General features: G+C 43.9%; 1 protein-coding gene across 1 annotated transcript in view; it reads left to right on the forward strand.

Moving 5' to 3' along the window:
- The window catches only part of cacna1hb (calcium channel, voltage-dependent, T type, alpha 1H subunit b), a 93,380-nt gene extending 73,235 nt beyond the window's left edge, over positions 1 to 20,145 (forward strand). The window contains exons 13-34 of the mRNA XM_036527269.1: positions 1,342 to 1,497; positions 2,138 to 2,225; positions 2,768 to 2,976; positions 3,175 to 3,555; positions 4,320 to 4,420; positions 4,526 to 4,649; positions 4,928 to 4,996; positions 6,165 to 6,349; positions 6,677 to 6,803; positions 8,028 to 8,153; positions 8,305 to 8,394; positions 9,126 to 9,318; positions 11,936 to 12,087; positions 12,894 to 13,003; positions 13,992 to 14,125; positions 14,734 to 14,804; positions 15,370 to 15,448; positions 16,226 to 16,347; positions 16,529 to 16,828; positions 18,099 to 18,267; positions 18,431 to 18,603; positions 18,766 to 20,145. Of these exons, the coding sequence (XP_036383162.1) occupies positions 1,342 to 1,497; positions 2,138 to 2,225; positions 2,768 to 2,976; positions 3,175 to 3,555; positions 4,320 to 4,420; positions 4,526 to 4,649; positions 4,928 to 4,996; positions 6,165 to 6,349; positions 6,677 to 6,803; positions 8,028 to 8,153; positions 8,305 to 8,394; positions 9,126 to 9,318; positions 11,936 to 12,087; positions 12,894 to 13,003; positions 13,992 to 14,125; positions 14,734 to 14,804; positions 15,370 to 15,448; positions 16,226 to 16,347; positions 16,529 to 16,828; positions 18,099 to 18,267; positions 18,431 to 18,603; positions 18,766 to 19,977 (4,371 nt within the window). The 3' untranslated portion in view covers positions 19,978 to 20,145. The remainder of the gene's footprint in view (positions 1 to 1,341; positions 1,498 to 2,137; positions 2,226 to 2,767; positions 2,977 to 3,174; positions 3,556 to 4,319; positions 4,421 to 4,525; positions 4,650 to 4,927; positions 4,997 to 6,164; positions 6,350 to 6,676; positions 6,804 to 8,027; positions 8,154 to 8,304; positions 8,395 to 9,125; positions 9,319 to 11,935; positions 12,088 to 12,893; positions 13,004 to 13,991; positions 14,126 to 14,733; positions 14,805 to 15,369; positions 15,449 to 16,225; positions 16,348 to 16,528; positions 16,829 to 18,098; positions 18,268 to 18,430; positions 18,604 to 18,765) is intronic.
- Positions 20,146 to 26,477: the final 6,332 nt, after the last annotated feature.

Below are 26,477 nucleotides of genomic sequence, written 5' to 3' on the forward strand. Positions count from 1 at the left end.
GAGCTGGCAGTCTCCATAGCAACAGCGGGGATAGGCCTGGATGTAGATGAGCTGGTGGTTTTCAGGCAGATGGCAGCTGCAGGTAACTGTCCTGCCTGGCTCCTTTCCAGACAGCTGAAAACCGACGATAACCTAACGTCATGTTTACTCCTCTGCCCACACTGGCAAATCGTGCAGTGCGGAAAAACACAGAGGTCACCACATCCTGTCATTCAATATTACTAACACGATGAGGTCATTGGGGGCAATAGTTTTTTGTGCTCGGAAATGATTTCTGTTCACTCTGGAGATGACGATAAGATGATGCGGGTCATGCAGGCTCAGGTTTGCCGTGATTCCCAGACTCTGCGTTTAATTTGGGATTTATCAGTCAATGGACTTAAACCGCAGAATACATCTGCCTTGTTAAATTCATGGAGACGTGTTTAGCTTATTAATGTGATGGATTTCTCTAGATCCTAAGAGCCTTTTCCCGTTTAAAAAAATCCTGCTTACTGCTGGGTTCAGTGATTTGTGAAATCAAATTCTGCTCCAGTAGAAGCGCTGTTCATTAAAATGTCCAGACTATGAACAAAGAGCTAACCAATCCCTTCTCTCTGAGGTATAAGACCCATCCAATAAAAAACACCAAACCCCACCCCGGAACTACCAAACCCCTCCCTCAGAAGCATCAAATCCTTGACTAGCACAAATTTGCATATGGTGGGGTACACAAATAATTACTTGCCCAAATGTGATTATGCATGGCCAAGCGTAAACACATTGAATTGAGACTGCTGAAAACCTTACACAGGAATAAACAGATACTCTCAAATAATATGTGCAAATGCAGTTTAAACAGACATGTATATATGAAGGATATTAGTTGCAAGTTGAGGGAAACTAGCTGTATTGCTCATTTCCTTCTTGAATTTTACCCAAGTCTAGTCAGGTATTCTGTTAGTTTGTCTTGTTGCAGTACAACACAGTATGAAGTCGTCTGCAGTAAACATAATGAAATTTTGTTTTGTTGTTAAGACTCTGGGCAGTGATGTTTTCATCTTGTTCCGGACGCATTTAGAGCTGTGTGTGAGCGCTAGTTCCGTGTTCCTCACGCTAACTTTCTTCGCGATCAATAAGTGCCACTGTATTATTTATTGGTTCCTCCTCTATTGAGGATAGAGCTGCTCGATATCTGTAACATGTGGGCATTGTAAACAATTGGAAAACAACAGAGGCTTCAGTTAGTGCAGAAGACAAGTGTTCCATCCACAGCAGTAAACCATACTGACACACAGTTCCAGGATGGCTGGAAAGTGCCCAGGGGTTCGCTTGACTGAGAGTGCAATTGTTGACTTGCAGATCCTGACTCAGGAGGACTGGAACGTGGTTCTCTACAATGGCATGGCCTCCACCTCCCCGCTGGCTGCTCTCTACTTTGTGGCCTTGATGACCTTTGGAAATTATGTCCTCTTTAACTTGCTGGTGGCTATTCTGGTGGAGGGGTTTCAAGCAGAGGTAAGGTAATCCTCATGATTTCTGTCTGAGTCCAGTCACCCGCTGGCAGTTGAAAACAACAGCAAGGGCCTGCCTGTCATAAGCAATCGCTGTGCGCTACACAGGAAAGGGGGAGATGAGGAGAAAACACGGCTTGCTCTTAACACGCCTAGCAGGTTGCCAGGACTGGTCCTGACTGCCTCCAAAGATCCCGAGCCTGCTGTCACACGTGTGAACACTCCCTCGCTGTGCAGATAGCACCGTGCCGCACGCCTTTGATCCTGTTCTGCTCTGTCACAGCTCGGCCGGGTCACTCCGGAGCGTTTGAACCCAGACGGACTGAGAGTTGTCTCATCACAGGGCGCAGGCCTTCCGGAGGGGGTCAGACCATTTGCATGCAGTCCCGTCACCGGCGTCGGCCTGTTTTTGTGGACGCTATAATGGCGGCGTAGATCTGAGGCCTGCATTTGATATTCACAGCCTGAGCATTTCGGCTGTTTTGTTTTTCCCCCTTATTTGAGTGGATTATATCACTAGCAGCTGCGCTCTAATTAATATTCCTTTGTGGTTATTGAAATGCCACCGGCTGTCTCTCGCGATGCCTCTCTCTTGTTGCCGTCTTGTTGCTCAGCTTTTCCGAACTCGTGTTTGTGCTTCACAGGGAGACGCAAATAGGTCAGACTCCGACGAGGAGAAAATGTCGACAAATTTTGAAGAGGAGGAGAAGATGAGGGAGCTACACTCCTCAGGTGATTATAGCGTCTTAAGGACTCTGAGCCGCCACATTAACGTGTTATTTTTACTCCTGGAGGATGAATAGCTCTTTACTGGCGTACACTCTTCCTCATCAGCATGGAAAGTGCTTGTTGTAGATGCACGTGGCTTTCAGAGCAACAGCATCCAGAACCTGCTCCTGAAGGGGAGGAGAGGATAAAGGAGAGGACGGTGCTGTCAGTGTCGACTCCTTCTCGATGATTACCAGTGAAATAGAAGTTAATGGCCCCTCAGGGCCCAAATTAACACACACCTCCCTAGCACTTTTACACAGTGGTAAATTATTCAAAGGAGATCTCACATTTCATCTTTATTACCAGGCATAAATGACACAGATCGCTTGACCTATCGAAGAATGTCTGTTTATGCATTCCCATTTCACACACGTTCCCTCGTCAGGGACAGCGGTTTATGGACTGCTCAGCAATGAAGCGCTGTTTAACTAGCATGGATATTATCTGATGCGGCGTGTCTGAGCTTAACCAAGGGCCCGCCGCTTTCACGCCACACTCCACAGAGATGAAGATGCAGTCCTTGATGATCACGCCCAACGGACACATGGAGCCGCGTGCCAGCATGCCCCCGCCCATCATCATGCGCACGGCCGCCACGCCCATGCCCACTCCCAAACCCTCCCCCTACATGGACTCGGTGCATACCTACTGTGACTCCCGCCGGGGCAGCAGCGCCTCGGTTGACCCAAACACCTGTGACCAGAAGTCCCTGGTGAGTGGAGCGCTCAGCTCACTCTTCATCAGCCCAATGCTTTACTTATCCTTCCCCCATTGGACACTGTAAGTCATTCCCTGGATAATGGATGGCCTTCCATATCAGTCACATGCAAAGAATGTTTATGAGCATTTTTCAGTATGACACAGTTTAAGTGGATGTATTGACCCAGGTGTGTCCCTGTCATCTGCTCAGTCCAGCCTGCGAAGCTCCCCTTGTCCCCCGTGGGGTTCGGGCAGCAACTGGGGCAGCCGGCGTTCCAGCTGGAACAGTCTGGGCCGGGCCCCCAGCCTAAAGAGGAAGACCCAGTCCGGGGAGCGGGAGTCCCTGCTGTCGGGCGAGGGCCGGGGCAGCTCGGAGGACGAGGACTCCGACGGGGGCAAGTCCAGCAAAACGGGCAGTGTGAGCGGCGCCTCGCTGCAGAACCGGGCGGAGTCCCTGGACCTCCCCGAGCTGCTGCAGGTGCCCGTGTTGCGCCCGCCGGGCGAGCACTATGACTGCAACGGCAAGACCCTGCACCTGCCCCCTGACTACCTGCACAAGGACGACCCCGACTACGAGGAGGACATGGAGGAGGTGAGCGGGCAGCGGGAGACACGTCCGCGTTATTGATGCTCCCTGCTGAGTGACCGTGCGGTGACTCTGGTGCCAGCACATCGCTTTACAAATTACATCCCCGAGTGCCTTGCGTATTTATCATCAGGTGAAATGGCAGAGTGAGAGTTTTTTTCTCCTCTACCCTAAAAAGCAAAGTGGTCTATATTCACAGCATTTTCCCTGTAAACACACTTGTGGTGAGACTAATTGTCATGGCATAATTGATTCAGTGCAGGACTTCACAGGCAGTAAGTGACTGGAAAGTGACCTCTCCAGTGTGGCAGTGGTATCACAGGGCTGGGGAGCCATTGCAGTTTCAGGAGCTCTAAATTAGGCAGATGGCACTCAGAAACAATGGCCTGGTTCTCCTGTCCAGCTGAAGGGGGCTGAAATCAGTGCCCTACGTTTTGGAGTGTGAGGGATGAGACAGATGCTGACACAGAGCAGGGTCCTGGGGAACAGAGACAGGTGTGAGCTGCAAGCACAACTGATTATAAAACCATCTTTTTTCGGGAAAAACAGGACTGCAATTAAGGCAGCCTGCCAGTTTAGCCAGCAGTAAATTTGGGGCTTTTAATTTTAATTAGCAGGACGAGCTGAGAGAGGCAATCAGGGAGCTAATGTCTCCGCTTAGTTTTGGCTGTGTGGTGAATTCAGTCCGTGATTGAAACTCTAATCCCTGACATGGCGGTCTATCTTCATTGCGAAATGAGGGCCCCCTTTCACCCCATGTCTCCCCGCAGAGCTACTGCCTCCGGATCAAGAAGCTGCTGGAGCCCTATAAGCCTCAGTGGTGCAGGGATCACGAGGAGTGGTCACTCTATCTGTTCTCGCCACAGAACGAGTAAGTAACCGACCCGCAGCGCCTCCTTGTGTGACTCCCACGCTTGTGCCTGGCCTGGGACCGGCAGCCATTCCAGCATGACTCTCGTGTCCCTCTCCCTGGCAGGTTTCGCGTGACGTGTCAGAAGGTCATTGCGCACAAGATGTTTGACCATGTGGTCCTGGTGTTTATTTTCCTCAACTGCATCACCATAGCACTGGAGAGGCCAGACATCCTCCCTCACAGCACGGTAAGCCCCACTGCAGCATGTGTGACCAGCCTAGGGAGGGCATGCTGACTGTCTCTCATTACTCAATGTATCTGGGCCTAATGGACAAAAGAGCATCTGTCTGATACTGCCTTTAGCCTCATAGTATTGCAATGTGGTGCACCTTAGCTATGTGTTGCATTCACTGTTTTCGTGGAAGCCCAGAGAGGCCACAGCAACATGCAGCTATTTTTGACATGGAAACAAAATGTTGGATGCAAACTGTTACATGTGGAAGTTGTTCTTTTTTGTTGTTTCAGGAGCGTGTGTTTCTCAGTGTCTCCAACTACATTTTCACTGTGATCTTTGTTGCTGAAATGACTGTAAAGGTAACTGTTTTTATGGAGTGTGTCATGTAGGTACTGAGTATTTCTGTTCACAGAATATATGAGCAAATAATATTGCATGTAGCACATGATCAGACACTAGGGATATAGTCCAGACAGTTTTGACTTGTTATTGTCTTTGCACTTGATTTTTGGTGCTGGATACTGTAAAACAAAAGCAAAAAAAAAAATGTGACACACTAGACAACCCATCCATCAAAATATCATATCTGTTTAATATGATACAATATTATGGTTTCACAAGTGGCAAAAGTAAAGAACTAGCCATTGTATACAAAGAGGACAGTAGCCATCAATATATTTTACTTTATGTTAGATTATTTTTACTTTATTTCATGCTCAAATTGGGTGACACATAATTTGTTGTATTACAAGCATGAAATTATTCTCCACTGAGGCATTGAGTCTGCAAATACAAAGAGGAATTGGTATTACAGATCCTAGATAGCAGCCATGCAGATATTTTTTCTGTTTCAACACTAAGAATATTTCACATCCGCTTGTTAATTACACTGCTTTCAAAATGATATTTTTCCAGTTGTGAGATTAATTTGATCGCTGTTTTCTCTGTAGGCGTAAAGAGAATTATCTGTGTTTTAATATGCTGTGATTCTGCAATAATGTATTTTTTATACCTACAATTTTGTTCTTATTGTGTGATGGTATGATCATCATAGCCAAATTAATCAAGTGAATGAGAACTGGACATAGTGCAGAGGAGCAGTTCTTAGGAATATTCAAGCAAAGCAGACATGCAGTGAAAGCCATATCTCAGTCAGTCAGGACTGTGTAGTGAAAGCCATATCTCAGTCAGTCAGGACTTCGTAGTGAAAGCCATATCTCAGTCAGTCAGGACTGTGTAGTGAAAGCCGTACCTTAGTCAGTCAGGACTGTGTAGTGAAAGCCATATCTCAGTCAGTCAAGACTGTGTAGTGAAAGCCATATCTCAGTCAGTCAAGACTGTGTAGTGAAAGCCGTACCTTAGTCAGTCAGGAATGCGTAGTGGAAGCCGTATCTCAGTCAGTCAGGACTGTGTATTAAAAGCCATATTTCAGTCAGTCAGGGCTGTGTATTGAATGCCGTATCTCAGTCAGTCAGACAGGATTGTGTAGTGTGAGCATGTACTCACCTGTTTCCTGCACTGTTACAGGTGGTGGCTCTGGGCTTCTACAATGGGCCCAACAGCTACCTGCAAAGCAGCTGGAATGTCTTGGATGGGTTGCTGGTGTTCGTGTCCATCGTGGACATCATCGTGTCCCTGGCCTCAGCGGGAGGGAACAGGATCCTGGGCATTCTGAGAGTGCTGCGCCTGCTGAGGACACTTCGGCCCCTGAGGTCAGCGCCGGGGTCATTTTGGATGCATACTGAGGGGCTAACCATGATCCAACATCACAAGGCTTACTAATATAGAAAAATCAGGCATACGTCTGCAGACTTTTAATGTAGTTTTCCGGTCTCATGACTGCTGTTCATTCAGACTCAGTTATCTGGTGTAAGCCGCTATAGTAATGATTGTGACACATACAGTATGTCTGTATATAAAGATGTAAAATGGGCTCATTTTTGACCCCTTATGTGGTGTAATTTTGGAGGAAGGCAGGCTTGACATTGATGAGAAACGTAGCCGCTGGCTTTCCTCAATGTTTGCGTCTGCGTCTTCAGGGTGATCAGTCGAGCGCCGGGCCTCAAGCTGGTGGTGGAGACGTTGATAACATCCCTTCGCCCCATTGGCAACATTGTGTTGATCTGCTGCGCCTTTTTCATCGTCTTCGGAATCCTGGGGGTGCAGGTAGGTCCCTTCTATGGGGACTGCTGCTGTGTGCTGCAGCAACAGCCAAAATCTCATACTGCAGCTTGTTCAGCATGAGGCAGGCAGCTCTTCAGGACTGCTCAGTGCAGGGAATTGGCTGGTGAAAATATAAAGAAGTAGAAATTGTTGTACAAAGGCAATCACAGTAAAATCCGCAAAGTGGACAGTCAGCCTGAAGCAGGCAACTGTCCAGCTGTCTTCAGTCTAAACCAATGTCTAATAAAAACACAAAATGATGGAATAGAAAAATGCCATTTAAAGGCTGACAATGGGAGAAATTGGAACTGATCCAATCAGGCTGATGTGCTGGATTTCATTTCTGCCACAGACAACAAAGCAGTTTAACAATCCGGACACTCTTGGCTCAAATTTTTTTATTCCCTCTCTGGCCAGCTGAGGATAAAAGAGCGTGCTCCAGTCTGATGTTCAGCAAATGTGTGTGCCTCAGAGTTTACAGACACAATAGATAATTCATGAGCACTTAATTGAGGTCAACTCCATCAACGTCCCTTTAGGATGTTTGCTTTTCTGAACTGCTTGAGAGATTTTTTTTTCCATCTCTAATATCATGCTGCCAGAAATTATTTTCCCCTGTACGTGCATAGGAGACTCCAGCGCAGTAAACTTTATGAATCGTAAAGAGCTTCCCTCTGCCGAAACCCATTTGCAAGTTACAATTAACTGAGCTCCAGAAAACGGTAGCTTTTGATTTGAGGGACCACGGCGGGTGGCTCGACCCACTTTTCTGCAGCGTGTCTCTGGGGGACGGCGCTGCAGTAAGAGCACCTTGAGTTGGGAGAGCTGAGGCGTGGCCTATACGGCTGAGACTGGCTTTGCTCCCTCCAGCTCCCATCCATCATTAGCAGAAAAGTTTAAAAAAAAAATCCTCTTAGAAAAGAGGATTAGGTCACAGAGTGAAATGAGATGCCTTCAGTGTATGGATTGCTGGCCAGGAGTCATCCTGGGAATGATTATGCCTATAGTAGTGATTTAAAAGAGAAATGCAGAGACACGAGGTACACTTTGGATCCAGGGGATGCTGACTGATACCTGGACACCAAGATGTTTGTGTGTGTGCGTGTGTGTGTGTGTGTGTGTGTGTGTGTGTGTTTGGTGTAGAATTTTTGTCTGGGGTTCCAGGAAATGACTTGATGCTTCTCTTAGGAGAGATCCACAGAAGCTGTAATGTTTTGTAAATTGCAGCTTTTCAAAGGAAAGTTCTACCACTGTGAAGGATTTGACACGAGGAACATCACCAACAAATCTGATTGCCTGCAAGCCAACTACCGCTGGGTACGGAGGAAATACAATTTCGACAACCTTGGACAGGTGAGACGGATGCCTTGGTGTAGGACAAGAGCTAGTCTAACGTGGCTTTGAAATGTTGCGTAGTAAATCAAATTTCATTCACCGCCATTTGTCATGGAACAAATAGCAGGGGGTTGTGGACTGACAGCCTCACATTGTCTTTGTTTTCTAGGCCCTCATGTCGCTGTTCGTTCTGTCTTCCAAGGACGGCTGGGTCAATATTATGTATGATGGCCTGGACGCTGTGGCAGTGGACCAGCAGGTGAGGCCCCAGCTCAGTGACGAGGGAAAAGAATCTGACATAGAGGATATGCCAGAAAATCAATCTGTAGTGAGCCCCTACACTGGAAGCCTGTAGTGAAAGCCTGTGCTGTCTGTCGCTGTTACCAAGTGATATTGACAGGATATTTTCAGCTCCTTTAAATAAAGCATCGGTCAGACTCACGGACTTCCTCATCGGTTCCCTGTTGAAAGCAATCCATTACCTAGACCCTTCCAGCAGCTTGCAGTCTCCAGGGGGTTAATTAGTTGGCCCAGTTTCACTAATTAGTTCATGCTTTATAATACAGTGCACATTTTATTTTTGCTGACAGATAGGCATCCAATTTAATATATACGAATGTGAGTATAAAGGCTATCCCCAACAAATCTCCCTCTGGAGGCTAACCTACATTCCAGGACAAAACACCTCAAAAGTGCTCTTCTTATTTACCTTTGCAGGAGTGCATTTATCATGCCTGTAAAGTGCAGAAGTAGAGAACTGGGACACGGGACCTCTAGAGGCTAGTAGTAAAGATTCATTCGTGTGCTGGCAGGGGGAGAATTCCATGACTAAAATAATGGGAATCTGCCAGATTGTTACGCGAGCCCCGGAGATGCTGCCTAATGTTGTAGATGCACGGTCAGGATGAAAGGCTCTCCTTAAAGTGGCGCGTGTAGGCCTCGCTCACTCGCCTGTGCTCTCAGCTCCCCTCTCCCATCTGTGCCCTGCAGCCCATCCGCAACCACAACCCCTGGATGCTGCTCTACTTCATCTCCTTCTTGCTGATCGTCAGCTTCTTTGTGCTCAACATGTTCGTGGGTGTGGTGGTGGAGAACTTCCACAAGTGCCGGCAGCACCAGGAGGCCGAGGAGGCGCGGCTCCGCGAGGAGAAGAAGCTGAAGCGCATGGAGAGAAAGCGCAGGAGTAAGGAGAAATACGGGTCCGGTCGGTAGTCTATCTTTCTGAGCCCTGCCTGCTTCCAGAGTCTGACCAAGTAAAAGAGAGAGAAAGAGTAAAAAAGAGAGAAAAACTCCATGCACCATGTGACCGCGCAGAGAGAGGCAGCCAAATGACAAATGCCTTTGGCTGCGTCGGTCCACAGCATGCCCCTGCATGCCTCCTCCAAATGCTGCATGAGGGCATGACAAGTCAGTTGGCTTGACAGGCAATGGACCGGAACATCAGTGAACAGAGGAGGTCCACACAGACTCCCAGTCTGGATGATATATGGGGTCACCATAACAGGTACACAAGCAGGTTCATTACAAAACAAATGGATTAAGCGGTTTAAACTGTCCTTGGTGCACCCAGCACACATACACCATGATAGTATCCACGAGTGCATTACTTACGCATTAAACTTATCTGTTCCATATTTATCATACCCCAGGTCTTTCTCACTAAACGTACAGCACAGGAAGGTAAACTAGTAATAATTTTGTTGTAATCACAGTTTATGTTTTCACAGAACTCATAGGTCAAAAGAATATGGGGATAAATGGAATTTTTTCACGCAAAGACACTTACATCTTGAAGTGGCGGCGCTCCTGATTGATGGTCTGGAACATACGATTTGACAGTTCTATCTATGCACAGGATTTAGAGTAATCCATTTTGTGATCATTCGGGCGGCGACTTAATCATATCTGTGATGCAGCGTTAGCATTTTTATTGTCAAACTGAAAAAACAGGTCAGTGTGTTCTCCGCTGCGTCTTATTTCAGATCTGAAAGACAAAGCTCTCTGATTTCACCCGGCTTTTCACTTAAGCCCCCAGGAGCATCCAAGGACAAAAAAGGTTTTGGATACTCGTGATCCTCGTGTCATTGTTTAAAGGTTGGGAGAGGAGGGCGGGAAAGTAATGAGAGTGTGAGTGGTTTGTCACTGTCAGGAGGGCAGCCTTACGCCTATGGAGCAGCATGTATCTGGGTACCCAAGGATACGGTGACTGACAGTTTACTCAATTAGTTTTTATTTCAGAACTATGTTTTCAAAATCCCACATCAGTCTGATAACGCATGACAGGGAAATATATTACAGCTCGCTGCTGTGTCTTATTCACTGCACAGCGCAATCTGTTTGTGAGTATCTGGTAGCAAAGTCCACTGTTTCTTTATTCACATAGAAAGCTTCTGAATGCAATTTATGTGTTTAATCACCCCAAAAGGAGCTGTGTGCTCTGAAATATGGCTTCACTGGAAGTTAAATAAAAGGGAATGACAATAAAACATGGATTTGTTACATACAGTGTGTTATTATGTATACTTAATCAGGCATAAATTCACATAATTACAAATGAAGTGTGCCAGGGGTTTGGATGAGTAGCATTGAGTTACTGCATGCACAAGGTAGATTTTGTACATTCAAATGACAGGATATTTAAATGCACAAAACAATTGCTCCTATTCTATCACGCTATTCTATCACCCAGTTTTGACCCCATACATGCTAGAGATGGTGAAACCTGTGTACATGATTAGCTTTCGCCATTTGCCTGTGCAGCTGTGAGAAATTCTAATGTGGAAGAGAAGTTGTTTCTCTTCTCACGTGGTAAGTCATTACCGGTAAACATGTTTCAAAATGGCAGACTCAGAAAGGTGGCTCTACAGTAAAACTGAAATCTGGATAATATGTCCATTTTACATATGATATTTACAGATACATACATATTTATCAATTGACGTGCAATTTTATTACAAATTTTCTTTTGAATAGATTTTTAGTATTGATCAATATGCTATCTCTTATTCCACGGTTATTTATGGAAGAAGATTTCATTGTGGAAATAATGGTTTTAATTGATCTGTGAAATCCATAGCCTCCTAAGAGGAAGTGAAAATTAAGCATATTACTGTGTTTGATTCAGCCAAATATTTCCATGTTTACAAAGGCATGATCTGGACTTATTGCATGTGTCAGTGCAGGAAAAGCATGAAGAAGCCGCATGACTGAAAGTCTTCAAAGAATGTCTATTTCAATTTCTATATTAAAGCTGGAAATATAATCAAATTTTGGTTAGCCTACTATTCACCAAATAGAAATGTGGTTATGTGTGGATTTGGTAATTGGTAGATTATCTGTGGTTGTTTTTGATTGGTCAGTGTCTACTTTTTATAAGGTGTTTATTTTAGATACTCTCTATTGAACATTCCTTAAGTGACAAAGGCAAAGCAATGCCAGCATAATTTCAAAGGGGAACTATGAACCAAAGTGCTATTAATTAAATTCAGTGCAGTCCAATGTCCACTTTGATTCAGTTTCCAAATTTCCCCTCAGTGCAAGGTGAAGGAGAAAGTAACCATTGCTGCTTTGATCAGAATAGCTGATAGCTGATAGAAGTGCCTATTCTTGCACTTGTACAGTGTGTTTTTGAAGTGATGAAAAAAACTCTCATCACTTTCAGAAAATCCTGGCCTGCTTGTGCTTTACCATCATATAGGGAGAGGCGTAACGCCGGATGTGCTCAGTGGAGGCATTGTATGGAAGCCTTTTTAGGCATGCCCAGCACTGATGACTGCATGTTGCGTGATTGTGTTGCTCAGAAGCCCAGCAGCGGCCATACTACGCAGACTATTCCCCCGCCCGCCTCTACATCCACACACTGTGCACCAACCACTACCTGGACCTCTTCATCACCTGCATCATCGGGATCAACGTGGTCACCATGTCCATGGAGCATTACAACCAGCCCAAGGTAACTGACCCCTGCTGATCAGGTTGTCCCCCAGAGTCTGCAAGTCAAGGTTGACCTGCTCTGAACCTCCAGTCACTGCACTTCCCCTTCAACTTGATATCAGCTCAGCGTTACCTAAAATAGATGTATAGATGTATAAGTTCCACTCATTTGTAAAGATGCTGCACCCATCTTCTTTTTTAAGAAGTAATATTAATAGTAATCATGGTAATTAGAATAATTACCCTAAGAATGTGCAAACATGGAAATATAGAAAAGCCCCTCCCACCATAGATAGACTTTTGGTTATTTCTGTTATTTCATGTCAGCATTTCAGTTATGATCCTACTGAATTATGATTTGGCAAACAATTATTTCTAAGTACTGGAAATGTCAGCCAAAGCCATCCCTCTACTTGTTGCAGTGACGAATAAGGTGATGCTCTTGTTGATTCAAATCGTTGCATTCACCCAATGCAGTTAATAAGTGAGCTCATGCCATATCAGTACATACACATCAAAAGATACTGCAGTGTTATACGATCAGTGTTAAACAATACAACCACACAAACCTGTAGCAAAGGTGTCATTGCCCATACATGTACATACATATCTGAGTAAAATGGCCAGACATGCACAGCATTAGACAAACTATTCTACTGATGGTAACTCAGATTTAATGAAGATATATCCGCTTCAGACATTTCACTTTCAACTGCCAGTTAAAGAACTACTGAAAAGTAACTCTGCCAAACCATTAGTTTACTGCACCGTGTGACGTGTGCTTGCAGAACTGTTTAGTGAGACAGTGTTTTTGTATTTCTTCAGTACCTTGAAGAAGCTCTGAAATACTGCAACTATTTCTTCACCATTGTCTTCGTCTTTGAGGCGCTACTCAAGCTGATCGCTTTCGGCTTTCGGAGATTCTTCAAAGAGAGGTAGCAGACCTTTTACAGTCCATCTGGCAGGGGAGCATACAGCATGCACGTTTTATTTTTGGTACAAAGTTAATCCACAGCACAGTAATATCCCAGCCTCTATTGACTGGAATGGGGTTATGACTGGTCTGTTGGATTGGCCATAATCTCCGTGTTCTCTGCCACTCCCCTTACTGCCTGCTGTCCGTTTGCTGGATACGTCTGTGTTGAGTGGATGTTTTGGTAATACTGGAAATTGTTGCTCCAAAGCTCATTCAGCCGCATTCAAGTGAACTGACAGTTGTTTCGGATCACTACGGAAACAGAGCCAAACATCCCTGGGGGCTGAGATCCTTCTGTCAGTCTCAGTGTGCAGAGCGAACAAAGTCACCTTTTTGATGCCTTTTGGGGAGTCTCTACTTTTAGGAGCACAGTCTGAGATGCCATTCACTGGGACCGTGTGTAGAACTCCACAGTACTCCTCAGCCCTTCTGCCAAAATGTCTGTTCAAGTCAGGCTGTAGACAGAAATCTTTACTGAGCGTAGATGAAAGAGCAGGGTGCTTTTTAATGTTGTTAGAATGTAATGCCTCTAATTCCTCAATACACTTCATTTATGCCTGAAGTGGTAATCACAATGTCTCTTGCCAAGTGTCAGAGACAGGCTCTTCAGTTAGATGTGTAATTTTTCCTATTTAAAACAACAAAGACTGAATACAACAATTTTTTTTTCTCCCCTCAGTTTACTTTGTTTGTGTGTGTGTGTGTGTGTGTGTGTGTGTGTGTGTGTGTGTGTGTGTGGTGTACATTTTAAGGTATTGCTGTCTATAGAAACAATGCAAAATAGGTGCTTATGTTAGTGCTGAGTTTGTCAGCACAGAGCTAACATTAGTAAGGACTTCATATCAAGGAAGTAAAGGCTGGAGGGCTGATTATAAGTGGTATACACTGTTTCTTTCAGGGAGGCAATGTACGTGTAATGCATTCTCATTCTGTTCTCTCTTCCCCAGATGGAACCAGCTGGATCTGGCCATTGTTCTGCTCTCCATCATGGGGATCACGTTGGAGGAAATCGAGATCAATGCCTCCCTCCCCATCAACCCCACCATCATCCGGATCATGAGAGTGCTGAGGATAGCAAGAGGTAGCGCTGGGCATTCAGCAAAAGTGCACTGTTATCAAAGCGGGAGCGGCTTGTTGTGCCGAATGAGTCAGAAATCCACTAGCTGTGATAGCTGAGCTATGAAAGCTGAAAGTTCACAGATCTGTCTTAGGGTGAACAGAGCCCCTGTGGTTGTTCAGTAATTGGGGTACAAAAGATGCTTCAGCCCAGAAAATATCCTTCTCAGATTTCTTATTTCAGTGACATTGAAATGTACTCTGTTTTGAGAAATTTATAAACTCAGCACAGAAAAGGAAGGTTTTTTTAATCTGTGCATAACAATAGGTAACTGCAGCACTAGTCAATCTGTCTTGTTATCATGTTTATTCAACCCAGTGTCAGGGCGTGAACAAATAGCTCAGCATCATCCAATGTGTGCAAACATAGCTGTATGTATTCATGCATTCTTACTATCTCATATAGGAGTTTGTGCCTCGCTTTGCGTATGTATTTATGATTGCATGAATGATGTATGAATGGTTCAGTGCTGTCTCCCATACTAAGAGTGACAGTGGCCTTTGTGCGAGAGAGCCCTGTGAAGGGAAGAATGACAGGCGGTTGATTTCCTGTCGGGTCTAATCTGGTTTCAGTGCTGAAGCTTTTGAAGATGGCGACAGGGATGAGAGCTCTGCTGGATACAGTGGTGCAGGCCTTGCCACAGGTAACAGCACAGCCTCACACTGGTGCCATGAGTGGGCTGCCGGCATAAGTGGTGGACAATCCAGCAGACTTGCAGGCAGCCTCGATCGATACATCTCGTCTGTGTGTGTGGTGTGTGTGTGTGTGTGTGTGTGTGTGTGTGCATGTGTGTGCGTGTGTGTGCGTGAATGCATATGTGTATGTGTGCAGGTGTGTATAACTTGCTGTGGCTTTCCATGTGTGTCTAACCTGCTGCATATGTTTCTTTCTATGTATGTACACGTGCGTATGCATGTGTGTTTGTGTGTGTGTCTAAACTGTTATGTTTTCTTGTCTGTTTTTGTCTAACCTGCTGTGCGCATATGTATGTAAGCATAGGTATGTATGTGTGCCAAATGTACTGTGGGCACGTGTCTACTCTGCTGCTTTTTTGTATGTCTGTGTAAGCCCTGATGTGTATGAGTATGTGTTTGTGTGCTTTTGTGTGTATGTGTATTTAACTTGCTGTATCTGTGTATTTGTGTGTGTGTGTGTGTGTGTGTGTGTGTGTGTGCGTTTAATCTGCTGTGTGTCCCTTATCTCTCCAGGTGGGAAATCTGGGCCTGCTCTTCATGCTCCTCTTCTTCATCTATGCAGCCCTGGGGGTGGAGCTATTTGGGAAACTTGGTCGGTGTTTCATTCTTGATCATTTTTTAATTAGATTAGAAGTATTTAGAATAGTTTTTTTCAAGATACAGCTCTCACTAGAGTTGGTATCAAAACCATTGATGAAAACAGTGCTAGTGAGGATTTTTATTAGTGTAGCACTGAGGTGGTCATGTCAGCAACTGACCTAGTTCCTCTCAGGCTCTGTAGCTATCTTGTACTCATGTACCCTATCCTGAATTTCCCCCCAGAGACTGTAAAATAGCTGTAGTGATAGTATGCCTCCTGCCTGGACTTAGAGATACCCTGTAGTAACACATGTCGGGTGATGATTCTGGTAATGGATGAGGGATTTTATCTGAAGATTGAAGTAAAGCTCAGAAGATAGGGGTATGTTTTGATTTTGCAGAAGATAGATTGTATTATCACCTCCATGGGGCAATCTGAAAGAGCAACAATAGGCACAGGAGACTTAGCTTACTTCAGCAATCACAGCTCATTCTGTGAGAGGCCCCGGGCCGAAACTGACATTTTTGTGCTTGTTATCTCTCTTTTGAAAAGCTTGCCTTATCTTAAAATGACAGAATGAAACTTTCTTTTTCAAAAGGGGGATGAGGTGGTAACTTCAGGACCTGTCAAGTTCTAATTATTTGGCTCATATGGAATTTGACAGTTTGGGGAAACAATTAGTACAGTTATTTAAATGCAGAACAGCCAGTATTGCATACTGTGTCTGGTTACATGCGTTTACTCATTTCATTTTGTGTATGTCTGTGATGACGATCGTTTCTCCCCTAGAATGTAATGATGACAACCCCTGTGAGGGGCTGAGCAGACACGCCACATTTGAGAACTTCGGCATGGCGTTCCTCACCCTGTTCAGGGTGTCCACGGGGGATAACTGGAACGGCATCATGAAGGTGAGTGTCACACTGGCACCGCTCAGGTTACGGAACCCACAAGTTGGGTGGGGTCTTGACCACCCAATCAGTCAGAGTAGAGCTCTCTTCCTGGACAGAATTGGTCAAGCAGAGGTTAGTGGTGCCACTTTTGTCACCAGGTGTCCCCTGCGCCTCTGCTCTCCCCCCCCCCCCCCCCCAGGACACTTTGCGGGAGTGCAGGAGCGAGGACAAGCACTGTCTGAGCTACCTGCCGCTCATCTCGCCCATCTACTTCGTCACCTTTGTGCTGATCGCTCAGTTCGTGCTGGTCAACGTGGTGGTGGCCGTGCTGATGAAGCACTTGGAGGAGAGCAACAAGGAGGCCAAGGAGGATGCCGAGATGGACGCCGAGATTGAGCTGGAGATGACGCGCCGCCTCAGCACCACCTCGGGGGGGATGACCCTGGGGCCAGAGAGCAGGGCCACCTACATGGGGCCACGCCCTGACTCACCTGGACAGGTAACACAGTGCAGAACAGAGCAGTGCTGCTGGAAAACTAAAAGGGACCTCTGCAGCCAATTTCATTAGAATATCACATGCGAGACACTTGGTGTGTTGCAGGGGTGGAAGAATTCCACATAAATTCTGTCGCTGATCACCACAGTTATTTGGCAATATGTGCCAACATTTTGGAATAAATGACAAAGAGGAGCATACAACGCTACTGTGGAATGAGACTCATCGGTACTTTTTCAACAGGCTGTACAATGAGTGCTGTGGATCGATAAACCGCTGGCGCTGAAATACATAGTTAAGCGTTAGCCAAAAGTGGGAGCCTGCCAGTGTGAAATACGCCTCGACCGATGCGAATGCCTGCAGACTAAGCTTGTCTAAAAGGGGGGGGGGGTGTCTCCTCTGAGCCGTGGAACGGGAGACTGATCACTGTCCGGGAGTGCACTGCACAGTTCATCAGATGGCAATAAGCTGCTGAGCATGTGGAGGAAGTGGTCCAGGGGGAAGCCAGGAGAGTGAGCCTCAGCCTCCGTTTGAGTTTCTTTCGCAAAGTCACATTGCAGTTTATCAGCCCCAGCAAGCCTGGCACGCTGAGCCTGATTGTGCTCAGTCAGGGAAAGAGGAATGTGGCTTTATCTCTGGTTACATTTCATATGTCCAGGGCTGGTGCATGAAGGAAAAGCTTATGTTAGTCCCGATATGCTCTAATCGTATTAATCATTTAGGGCCCCACTAATAATTTTGTGTACTGTCTGACAAAAAATGTCTACCAAAACATATCACTTAAATTGATGTTAGCGTAGAGTCTGCCTGATGTAAACCCACTAGATTACCATGATTTTAATTCAATTTGTGGGTACATTCTGCCTTTTTTATTCCAATTTCCATTTCTGTGAAAAGACTTCCACAGTGGAAGTGTTCCCCCATGAGTCTGCGGCTTTGAAACACTTCAGCACTGAATAATGGATATCATAGTGAAGAGGTTATCCAGATAAATCATTTGGAGTTAAATTTAATGGGATTCCATCCATTAGTTGGATAAATCAGAGATTAACAACACATTACAGTGGCATATCCCTCTAAATGGAGTTTATGTAATACAAGGTAATGTTTGAATATTTTAGCATGAAACAGATTTGTCTCGCTGCCCAAAGAGCCTTTGCTGTTGAATCTCACATAGTACTAGTATCTGTGGAAGCCAAATAGCCGAATATATGTCTGGGATAAATGTATACTTCAGAGCAAGGTACATAATTCTGGTTCTGTTTGTTTGTAGGGTGAAGCATTGCTCTCTGCTCAGGAGAATCTGCTGTCGGTGCGAAAAACGTCTGTGTCCCGAATGCACTCCTTGCCCAATGACAGCTACATGTTCCGCCCGGTGAGGCCAGCTAACGCCCCCTACCCGCTGCCAGAGGTGGACTCTCATGAAGGAAATCCATGCTTAGGTATGTTGAGGCATTTCTCCATGATGCCTAGTGTATTTTCAATCCCATTCAGACAGGTTCTGTTCTCCAAGGTAATGTCATTAGCTTAATGCATTTTTTAAGTTCAGCCCATCTCTAATAATAATGCATTTTTATTTGATGCTGGGGCCTGATGTCTGCCCAGGCTCTGTCACCTCAGTCAATTCCCAACCCTGTGAGGGAAGTTCCCTCCTGCGGGTTCCAGGGGCGTCTCATCGTGCCAGCCCTGCCTCTCTGTATGAGAACAGCAGCCTACCCAAGATACCCCCACCTCGACTTACCCCCGCCCATAGCATCAGCAAGCCACTTCGAAGACAGGTACACTCAGTACTCCAGTGTGCAATCAGTTTAGACTTGTTTGTATTAGTAAATGTGTATTATTCCCTATTTTTGTAAATAGTACATGAAGGGAATAATTATTACCCTGAGTGTTCTCCATCAGTTTACCTGCTGTTCCTCAGAGTCATGTGTTTCTTTTAGGAAGCAATCAAGAATGACTCCATTGATGTGCAAAGCTGTGACTCCAAAGACAACCTTGAGCGGCAGTCCAGCGACAGTCTGCATTTAAAAGTGCCCGGGCCAGGAAACGTTGTCCTGCCCGTGCCACGAATATCAGCCCCCAGCAGCCCCCAGGCCTCCCCCCTGCTCCCACCACGTAGCCGCACCTCCAGTGTGCACACACACCGCCAGGTATATAGCCAGCACAGCATCCCCAGCCGGCCCGCCAGCCAGGCCAGCAGCAGCAGCAATAGCGCCAGTCCCGGCAACTCCATGTTCGATTCGGCGGACCCGGCCGACGAGGAGGTTCGCCACATCAACAGTTCTGCTGAAGACTGGAGAGGGGAACACCCTGATGTCCGCAGTCACTCCCTCTCGCCCTATACCCCTCCCAGTGCCCAGATGCCGCCATCACTGAAGAACTGCAGCAGTGCCACCAACCTCCTGGGTGGTAGCGTCAACGAGAAGGACCTGAAGAAGTTCTACAGCGTGGACACCGAGGGCTTTCTGGCCAAGCCCACCTGGGCCGACGACCCTCGCCGGCACTCCATTGAGATCTGCCCCTCCATCGAGGACCACTCGGCCTTTGAGCAGCCTGCGGAGGACCAGAGGCGGGCCTCCCTGCACAGCCCACCCGTGTCCCCCGGTCACTTGACCGTCCACAGGAAGAAGAAAATGAGTCCCCCCTGCATCTCCATAGAGCCGCCCCTGGAGACGGAGCTCTCAACACCTTCGGCGTCCCTCACCAAAATTTCCGAGAGCAGCATGCTGCTGCGGAGAAGGACGCCCTCCTGCGAGTCCACCCTCCAGCGCGACTCCCTGGACCTGCTGGAACCCCCGCCCCTGCCCCTCGCCGAACCACCCCCCAAAGTGGAAAGGCGCCCCTCTTGCCGGAACGAACACCTGAACATTCCCCAGTTCTCGTTTGACCAGTCAGACCTGAGCTCTCTGAGTAGCATGTCAGACATCCTTTCAGACAGTGACCAGTCCACACACTCCTCCTTTGATACCAAACTAGAGGGTGGGGCTAATACAGAGGTCAGTAAACGGGACCACCTACAGATTTGCCCAAACGATGGCCTAGAGAGCAGCAACCCGGCCCTGCTCAGTGTGTCCAGGAGTCCCCTGAGAAAGAGAGGGCTGATCCGCATGGCAAGCACAAGAGATGAGGATATTGAGGATTCAGTTGCATAGCCGAAGTGTTTGAGGCAAACTATCTGGCCACCTGTAGTGTAAGCCAACCAGGAATGGCCACTGCTGACCACCCATCCCTGGAAACTGCGCTTATGAAAATCCCAGGAGCCTGGTTTACTACACGGGATATGCAATTTCAGTCTTTAGAATGGAACTTGGCAACCTATGCCCCCAGCTCAATCACATTGATTCGGGTTCCGGATGTTTATTGTATTTAATAATATGGACTTGTTTGTTTGACATCCACTTTCTTATTGGCACTGTATTGTGTGAAGGCACAGTATGGTAAGGTGCATCAATACATAACAACTGTACATTTGATGTATATCTTGTAGTGTAAATAGAGGAAAATATTGTTTCAGTGCAGAAAATAGCTGGATTCATATGCACATATTTTTATAGAAATCTGTAATGTTTTGCACACATCAATTTGAATTCCAAGTTGGTTGGTGTTTTATTGTCCTCTTGTGAATGTACAGTTTTTGTTTTAATAGCAGTTTGTCCAGTTATAGCCTGCTTTCACAACCTACTGATACTTAGTGAAATTTGTTTTTATTTTTTTACTGGGGGGAAGGGTATGGAGTGTGTCTATTGATATAATCCAATGAGAACCAAACTACTAATGAACTGTAGCCTGTGTGCAATAATTGTGGTTCAGGGTTGGAATTACATGAAGAATTCCTTAAGAGAATACCATGACATTACCTTCTCATAATGATTACAGTTATTGAGACAATGGCCAACATTTTTAAAAGATCTAATGTTGTGGTAAAGAGTTCTTGAATCATGTTTGTTCAATGTCAGCATCCTCATTCACTGCAATTTTGAAGGCAGTGTATCAGCGACATGAGCTCAGCTTGCTTTTAGACCTAAAATGAACAGCCATGACCTCTTTCCTCACAGTCCTCTTCGCCATGTTCCCAGGTTCATCACAGTCAGAACAGAGAGGCTTCCTTCTTGTTCGCACATCCACATTTATGTTCTTTCAGATGGAACAGTGGGACAAATGAAACTGAAGAAAATAAAGGACACAAGATGAAAGACTAAAGGGCTTTATGATATAATACTTATTAATATATTGGCATTGAGAAATTGATTTACCAGAGAAAGGAAAGTTAGTGTATTTAACTCGAGTCGTCATGTTGAGTGGTACATGGTTTCATGGACTTCCCATCAAAACCACTTGTTTTTACATTTCAGCCTTGATATGGTGCCTTTTGATTGACCTATCTAACATTATCAGGTTGTGACAGGATTCAGTGTCTGAGAAGATGTGGCTGGATTATAATCAAGACATAAGCATGTCACGGTCTTTCTTTTGAAGTAAAGGTATTTGTTACAGGTTTCTCCAAAACAAAAAGGATATGTGTTGTGACACAATTCTTTGTATTTACTGAAAGAGAAAAATTTGCAGAGATTAGTCAGGAGAATGGAAAATATTTATTATATGTAATGAAGCTGCTGCATAATTTTGATATTCAAGGTGACAAGCTTCTTTGTCCTATGCCGGTGTGATTGAAGTCAGATGTGTCTCACTGTTAAGGACTGAATGTCAAATGAATGGAAGTCGGTTTTAAAACACATTGGTATTTAGGGAGTTGTGTACTTGGGGGAATCATGTTTTTGCCACAAACTCTATTTCTATTTATTGAGTAGCAAATGTCACTAAATACAAACCCCAGTATCAATAAAAGAAGATAAAGGATTCCTGTGTAATAATCAGGTGACTGTCTGCAATAATTTAACTTAAATATTGAAAATATGAAGTGAAGTACAGTAAGGGGCAAATCTTTGAAGTAATTGTATTTTTACATTGGAGTTATTACTATTATGTAACATTTATATAACGTTATATAACGTTTTAAGATTTGTTTTGGGCGATGTTCACTGTGTTCTGAAGATAAAGTGGTTTTGTTTCAGAGCACAGGTGTCAAACTAGTTTCTCCCAAAACTCCAAAGGAGTCCTCATTTGGCCTGGAACATACACAAAATGAGAACTGTGCATGAATATAACAGTGCCAGCGTTTGTATTTTTCCTTTCAAACAGGCCCAGGTGCATGAGTAATATGTTATTTGATTAACTTTCATCTTGTGGTCCATGTGATCTTTGGACAATTTCATGAGCATGCCTCAAACATACATTTATATTTAGCTACTTGACAGACACACAGTCTTATCTGCAGCGTTTTTACAAAAAAAAAGGTACAAAGGTGCATCTAATAAGATTATGTGATACTGAAAATGACAAACCACCTGTGAACATGTTGACATAGACTATGTCATCTAACACAGCCACTATACAGAATATTCAATAGCTTTGCCAGTTTATTCTGTTCAATATTTTCCAACTAAGGATGGTGAATACAAAAAGTACAATATGAGTGCATCAAAGGATGAGTAAAAACTCCTAAGTATCTGTGGTCAAAAATTGAAAAAGGAGTAAAGTCCATATGGCAAAAGAGATCCCAAAAACAGGGCACTGAATCAGACAAAATATACAAAATTACTTTATTTTAATGGGCAAATCGGGCAATATTTTCGTCTATGAAAGGGAAGATTATTAAGAAAACAATAGCATCTACTTGATTGCTTAGTGCTCAGAAAGGTCTGGTGTCAGACCAGTTCTGTCATCTTTCCCCATCCACAACCCACAATTTTAACTTTGCCTGACTGCAATTACATTTTAATACAAGGTTTTCAAGAAGTGTATTTTAACGTAGTGCCCCACAATAATTGGAAATGTCTTTGAGAGCTACATGCTGTTTTGCCCATTAGAAATAATATATGACAGTATAAAACCACTCAGGTCTTTGCCATTAACTTCTCAACCACTGAAGAAATGTCAGCCAATATAAGACATTTAATTGTACTCTTAATATGTGTTTTTCTCTTTGCTGCTATATATTGCTCTGAAATACATATACCTAATTAGACTTAATTGATGAATGTTTCATGGTTTTGTTTGTTTGCCTAGTTTGAGGCAATGTGGTAACAAGCATGTCTGCCAAATACATTTTATTTCTTGTTAACTACCCACCACATTACTATTAATATGACCTGTACTGATATTTTACACTTTAGGTTACAGCAGTAGAGCTCACATCTTGATGGAATCAACATTCACTTCTTAGATCAGAAACCCAGATTCATCTAACCATTTAACACAATTAGTGGATCCCAGAAAACTCTAGAACATGCATGCCACATAGTGTCTAGCTCATGTTAGTTTGACACCTCTGCCCAAGGGTATGACAGTGCACAGTTGAAGCTGAACTTTTCCTGTAACTTACCTTTTAAATGCTTGCCTCCTTCTGTACTATATTTTGGTTTCTTGCTAATAACCAGATAATACCAAACATATTTTATTACTGTTATAACTATTTAAATTATTGCTTTATTATGTACAGAAACAAAACTTACTCTGCCATGATTAAAAGAAAAAAGGTAAAAATGTCTTTCTTTTCTCCTCTAACAGTTACAGTGTATTCACACATCATACATCAAAGTGAATGTGTCTTTTTTATTCTTATTATGTGTCATTGGCCTGCAGTGATAGGGAAAAGTACAGTGGCTAAAACTTAGGCTTTGGGAAGGCATTTACTGTATGTTTGCCAGAACCAAGTTAACTGAGTTTCATACATAACATGATAAATGAACTGCAGCAAAGCCTGTGCTTTCCTTAAAGACATAACAGAGTAAGTGAAGAACTGCACATAACAGACTACTGAGTTGATTTCCATGTAACTGTTATAGTGAATGTGAATGTAACCAGTTAATACCTCTCTCTACTGTATCGCAGTAGTAGTAGAAATATATATATATATATATATACACATATATATGTATTCGGACGCCTGACCATTACACCAACAGGGACTATAATGACATTGTATTCAAATACATATACTTTAATATGGAGTTGGTCCCCTTTTTGCAGCTATAACAGCTTCCACTCTTCTTGGAAGGCTTTCCACAAGATTTTGGAGTGTTTCTGTGGGAATTTGTGCCCATTCATTCTGTAGAGCATTTATGAGGTCAGGCACTGGTGTTGGACGAGAAGGCCTGGCTCGCAATCTCCATCCCAGTTCATCCCAAAGGTGCTCGATGGGGTTGCGATCAGGGCTCTGTGCGGGCCAGTCAAGTTCTTCCACACCGGACTCATCAGACCATGTCTTTATAGTCCTTGCTTTGTGCACTGGGGCACAGTCATGTTGGAATAGAAAAGGGCCTTCCCCAAACTGTTGCCACAAAGTTGGAAGCATAGCATTGTCCAAAATGTCTTGGTATGCTGAAGCATTGAGATTACCCTTCACTGGAGATACGGGGCCTAGCCCAAACCCTGAAAAACAGGTGTGGCCAAATACTTTTGTCCATATAGTAAAGTGTAATGAAACAAGCATAGGCACTGCATGCAAGTTGACTTGTCAAATTGTTGTTTTCAATATCAACCATTCAAGAACATCATACAGCAGATTTACATTTATATTTGTAAAACATATTTAACCTGCATTGAAACAGAAATGGAATTTTTCATAATTTCTTTCTGAAACTTAAAATGAATACTTTTATATGATGCAATTGCTTGCATTTCATTTAATACATGGATACCTCTTTTAATGTCATCATATTGATCTTTGATGATCCATTTCACAGCCTCAGGGGTTTTTCAGTTCATAACATATCTGTCTTGTATGATGGAAATACTTAGAAATTTCAGATACCCCTGAGCAACATTCCTCAGTCTAAATCTTGAGGACCCACCATGTGTGATAGGTTTCATTCTAGCTGAGCTCTCAGTTAATTCAATTTGACTTTGCAAATATCCACTTCTCTTTGTTATAGATTTACATTGTTGGATATGAATATAGTTGAAACAGAATGATAATGATAAATAATTTCTTTTCATTTGAGTTCTTTAAAAAACACTGTAATAATAATAATAATAATAATAATAATAAATACCATATTAACACAAGTTCAATACATGGGTTTTTTTCTGTTAACATCAAGTAGCACAATGTTGTACCGTCAACCAAAGCAACACCAGTAGATAGAGAGTCCTTTTCCCTCCTGCCTCATAACTCCTTGTTATGTATAAAGCTGCCTGTACTTTGACACATTCCTATATTCACAAAGGGAAGTACTGAAGTGAGGGACGTGCCAACTGGAGTCCTCCAATACACATGCCAACTGCTAACTACTATTCACACACTGCACACCTTTCTGAGGAAAAGGTGTTCTTACTGACCATAGGTGTCAGCAACCTGGCAGAGCTCATGTTTATTATTGAGTAACAAGTCCAGAAATCCAACATGGCCCCAAAAACTATTTTCATATTTTTCTAAAAAAGTAATAATATTAATTCTCCATGTCAACTGTATGAACCAATAATGATTATCAAAACAGTCATTTGTTAGTTTTACATTTAAATTTATACACTGTTTAGCTGTCATTAGTAAAAGCTGTGCCATATCCTCAAATCAGTGTTTGGATCATCCGTCATGCATGGTCAGAGATGCCCTGTAAAAAATAGCCTGTGGCCACAGGAGAGTAGTGTATTGGACAACTGCACATTTCACGCTTCATAAGTACTGAAAAAATGTATATTTTCCCATGATTGTTGAGATAGTGTCAATCTGTTGGTGTGATAATGTGTTTTTTATTTCTCTTCTTTGAAAATAGGTCACCAATAATGATAGCCTTATAATCAAGCCTGCATGGCAGAAACAAGTATTTAGCAGTAACAGCAACTGACCAATTGCACTTATGACAGCTATGCTAAAGTTTGTGCAGATATTAATGAAAATGTGTTGAGCAAAGACATGTCTAACAACATACTTCATTCACAAATAATTAATAGAAGACAACATGTAGAGACGTAATATAAAGATCAGTATTCAGTTCTGTCAAATCAAACCCAATTAACTGACAGCTCAGCTGTAGTGAAAACCTGCATACATGGTGAATGCCCAGGACCAGGATTATGAAACATCTCCCTCTCTGGGGATGAACAACGCAACCCTGTGCAAAACTTTGCTGTCCTTTGTACATCAGAACTGCAGACAGCACTGTCTGAGATGTATTACTAGCAACATCTAGTGGTCATTTTTAAAACTGTAGCCAGCTGTTTCAGTTGGAAAAATGCAACACAGAAACGGGAACTCTAAAATATAAACAAATAATAAATGAACATGTAGGATCAGTATTAATATTTGTTTGCATGCTTATGATATAATGTATTTCTGCAAACTAACAGCACCACATCCTTATACTGGCTTGAATACATATTTTGGACCTTGAGCTCAAGACAAGTGCAAGCATTTTTCTGTCCACAAGATGGCCTGTGTTTTGATGACAAATAACATGGTATGAGAGTGAGAGAGAGCATGGGATATGGACTTATAACCTACAGGAATCTTTGACATACAAATGTCTGTCGGTAGTACAGCAGCAGTAATTTAGTAGTATATAGATGACAAGTGATGTGTAGACTTTTGATG

Source organism: Megalops cyprinoides, chromosome 1 (assembly GCF_013368585.1).
Source record: "Megalops cyprinoides isolate fMegCyp1 chromosome 1, fMegCyp1.pri, whole genome shotgun sequence".
Lineage (NCBI taxonomy): Eukaryota > Metazoa > Chordata > Actinopteri > Elopiformes > Megalopidae > Megalops > Megalops cyprinoides.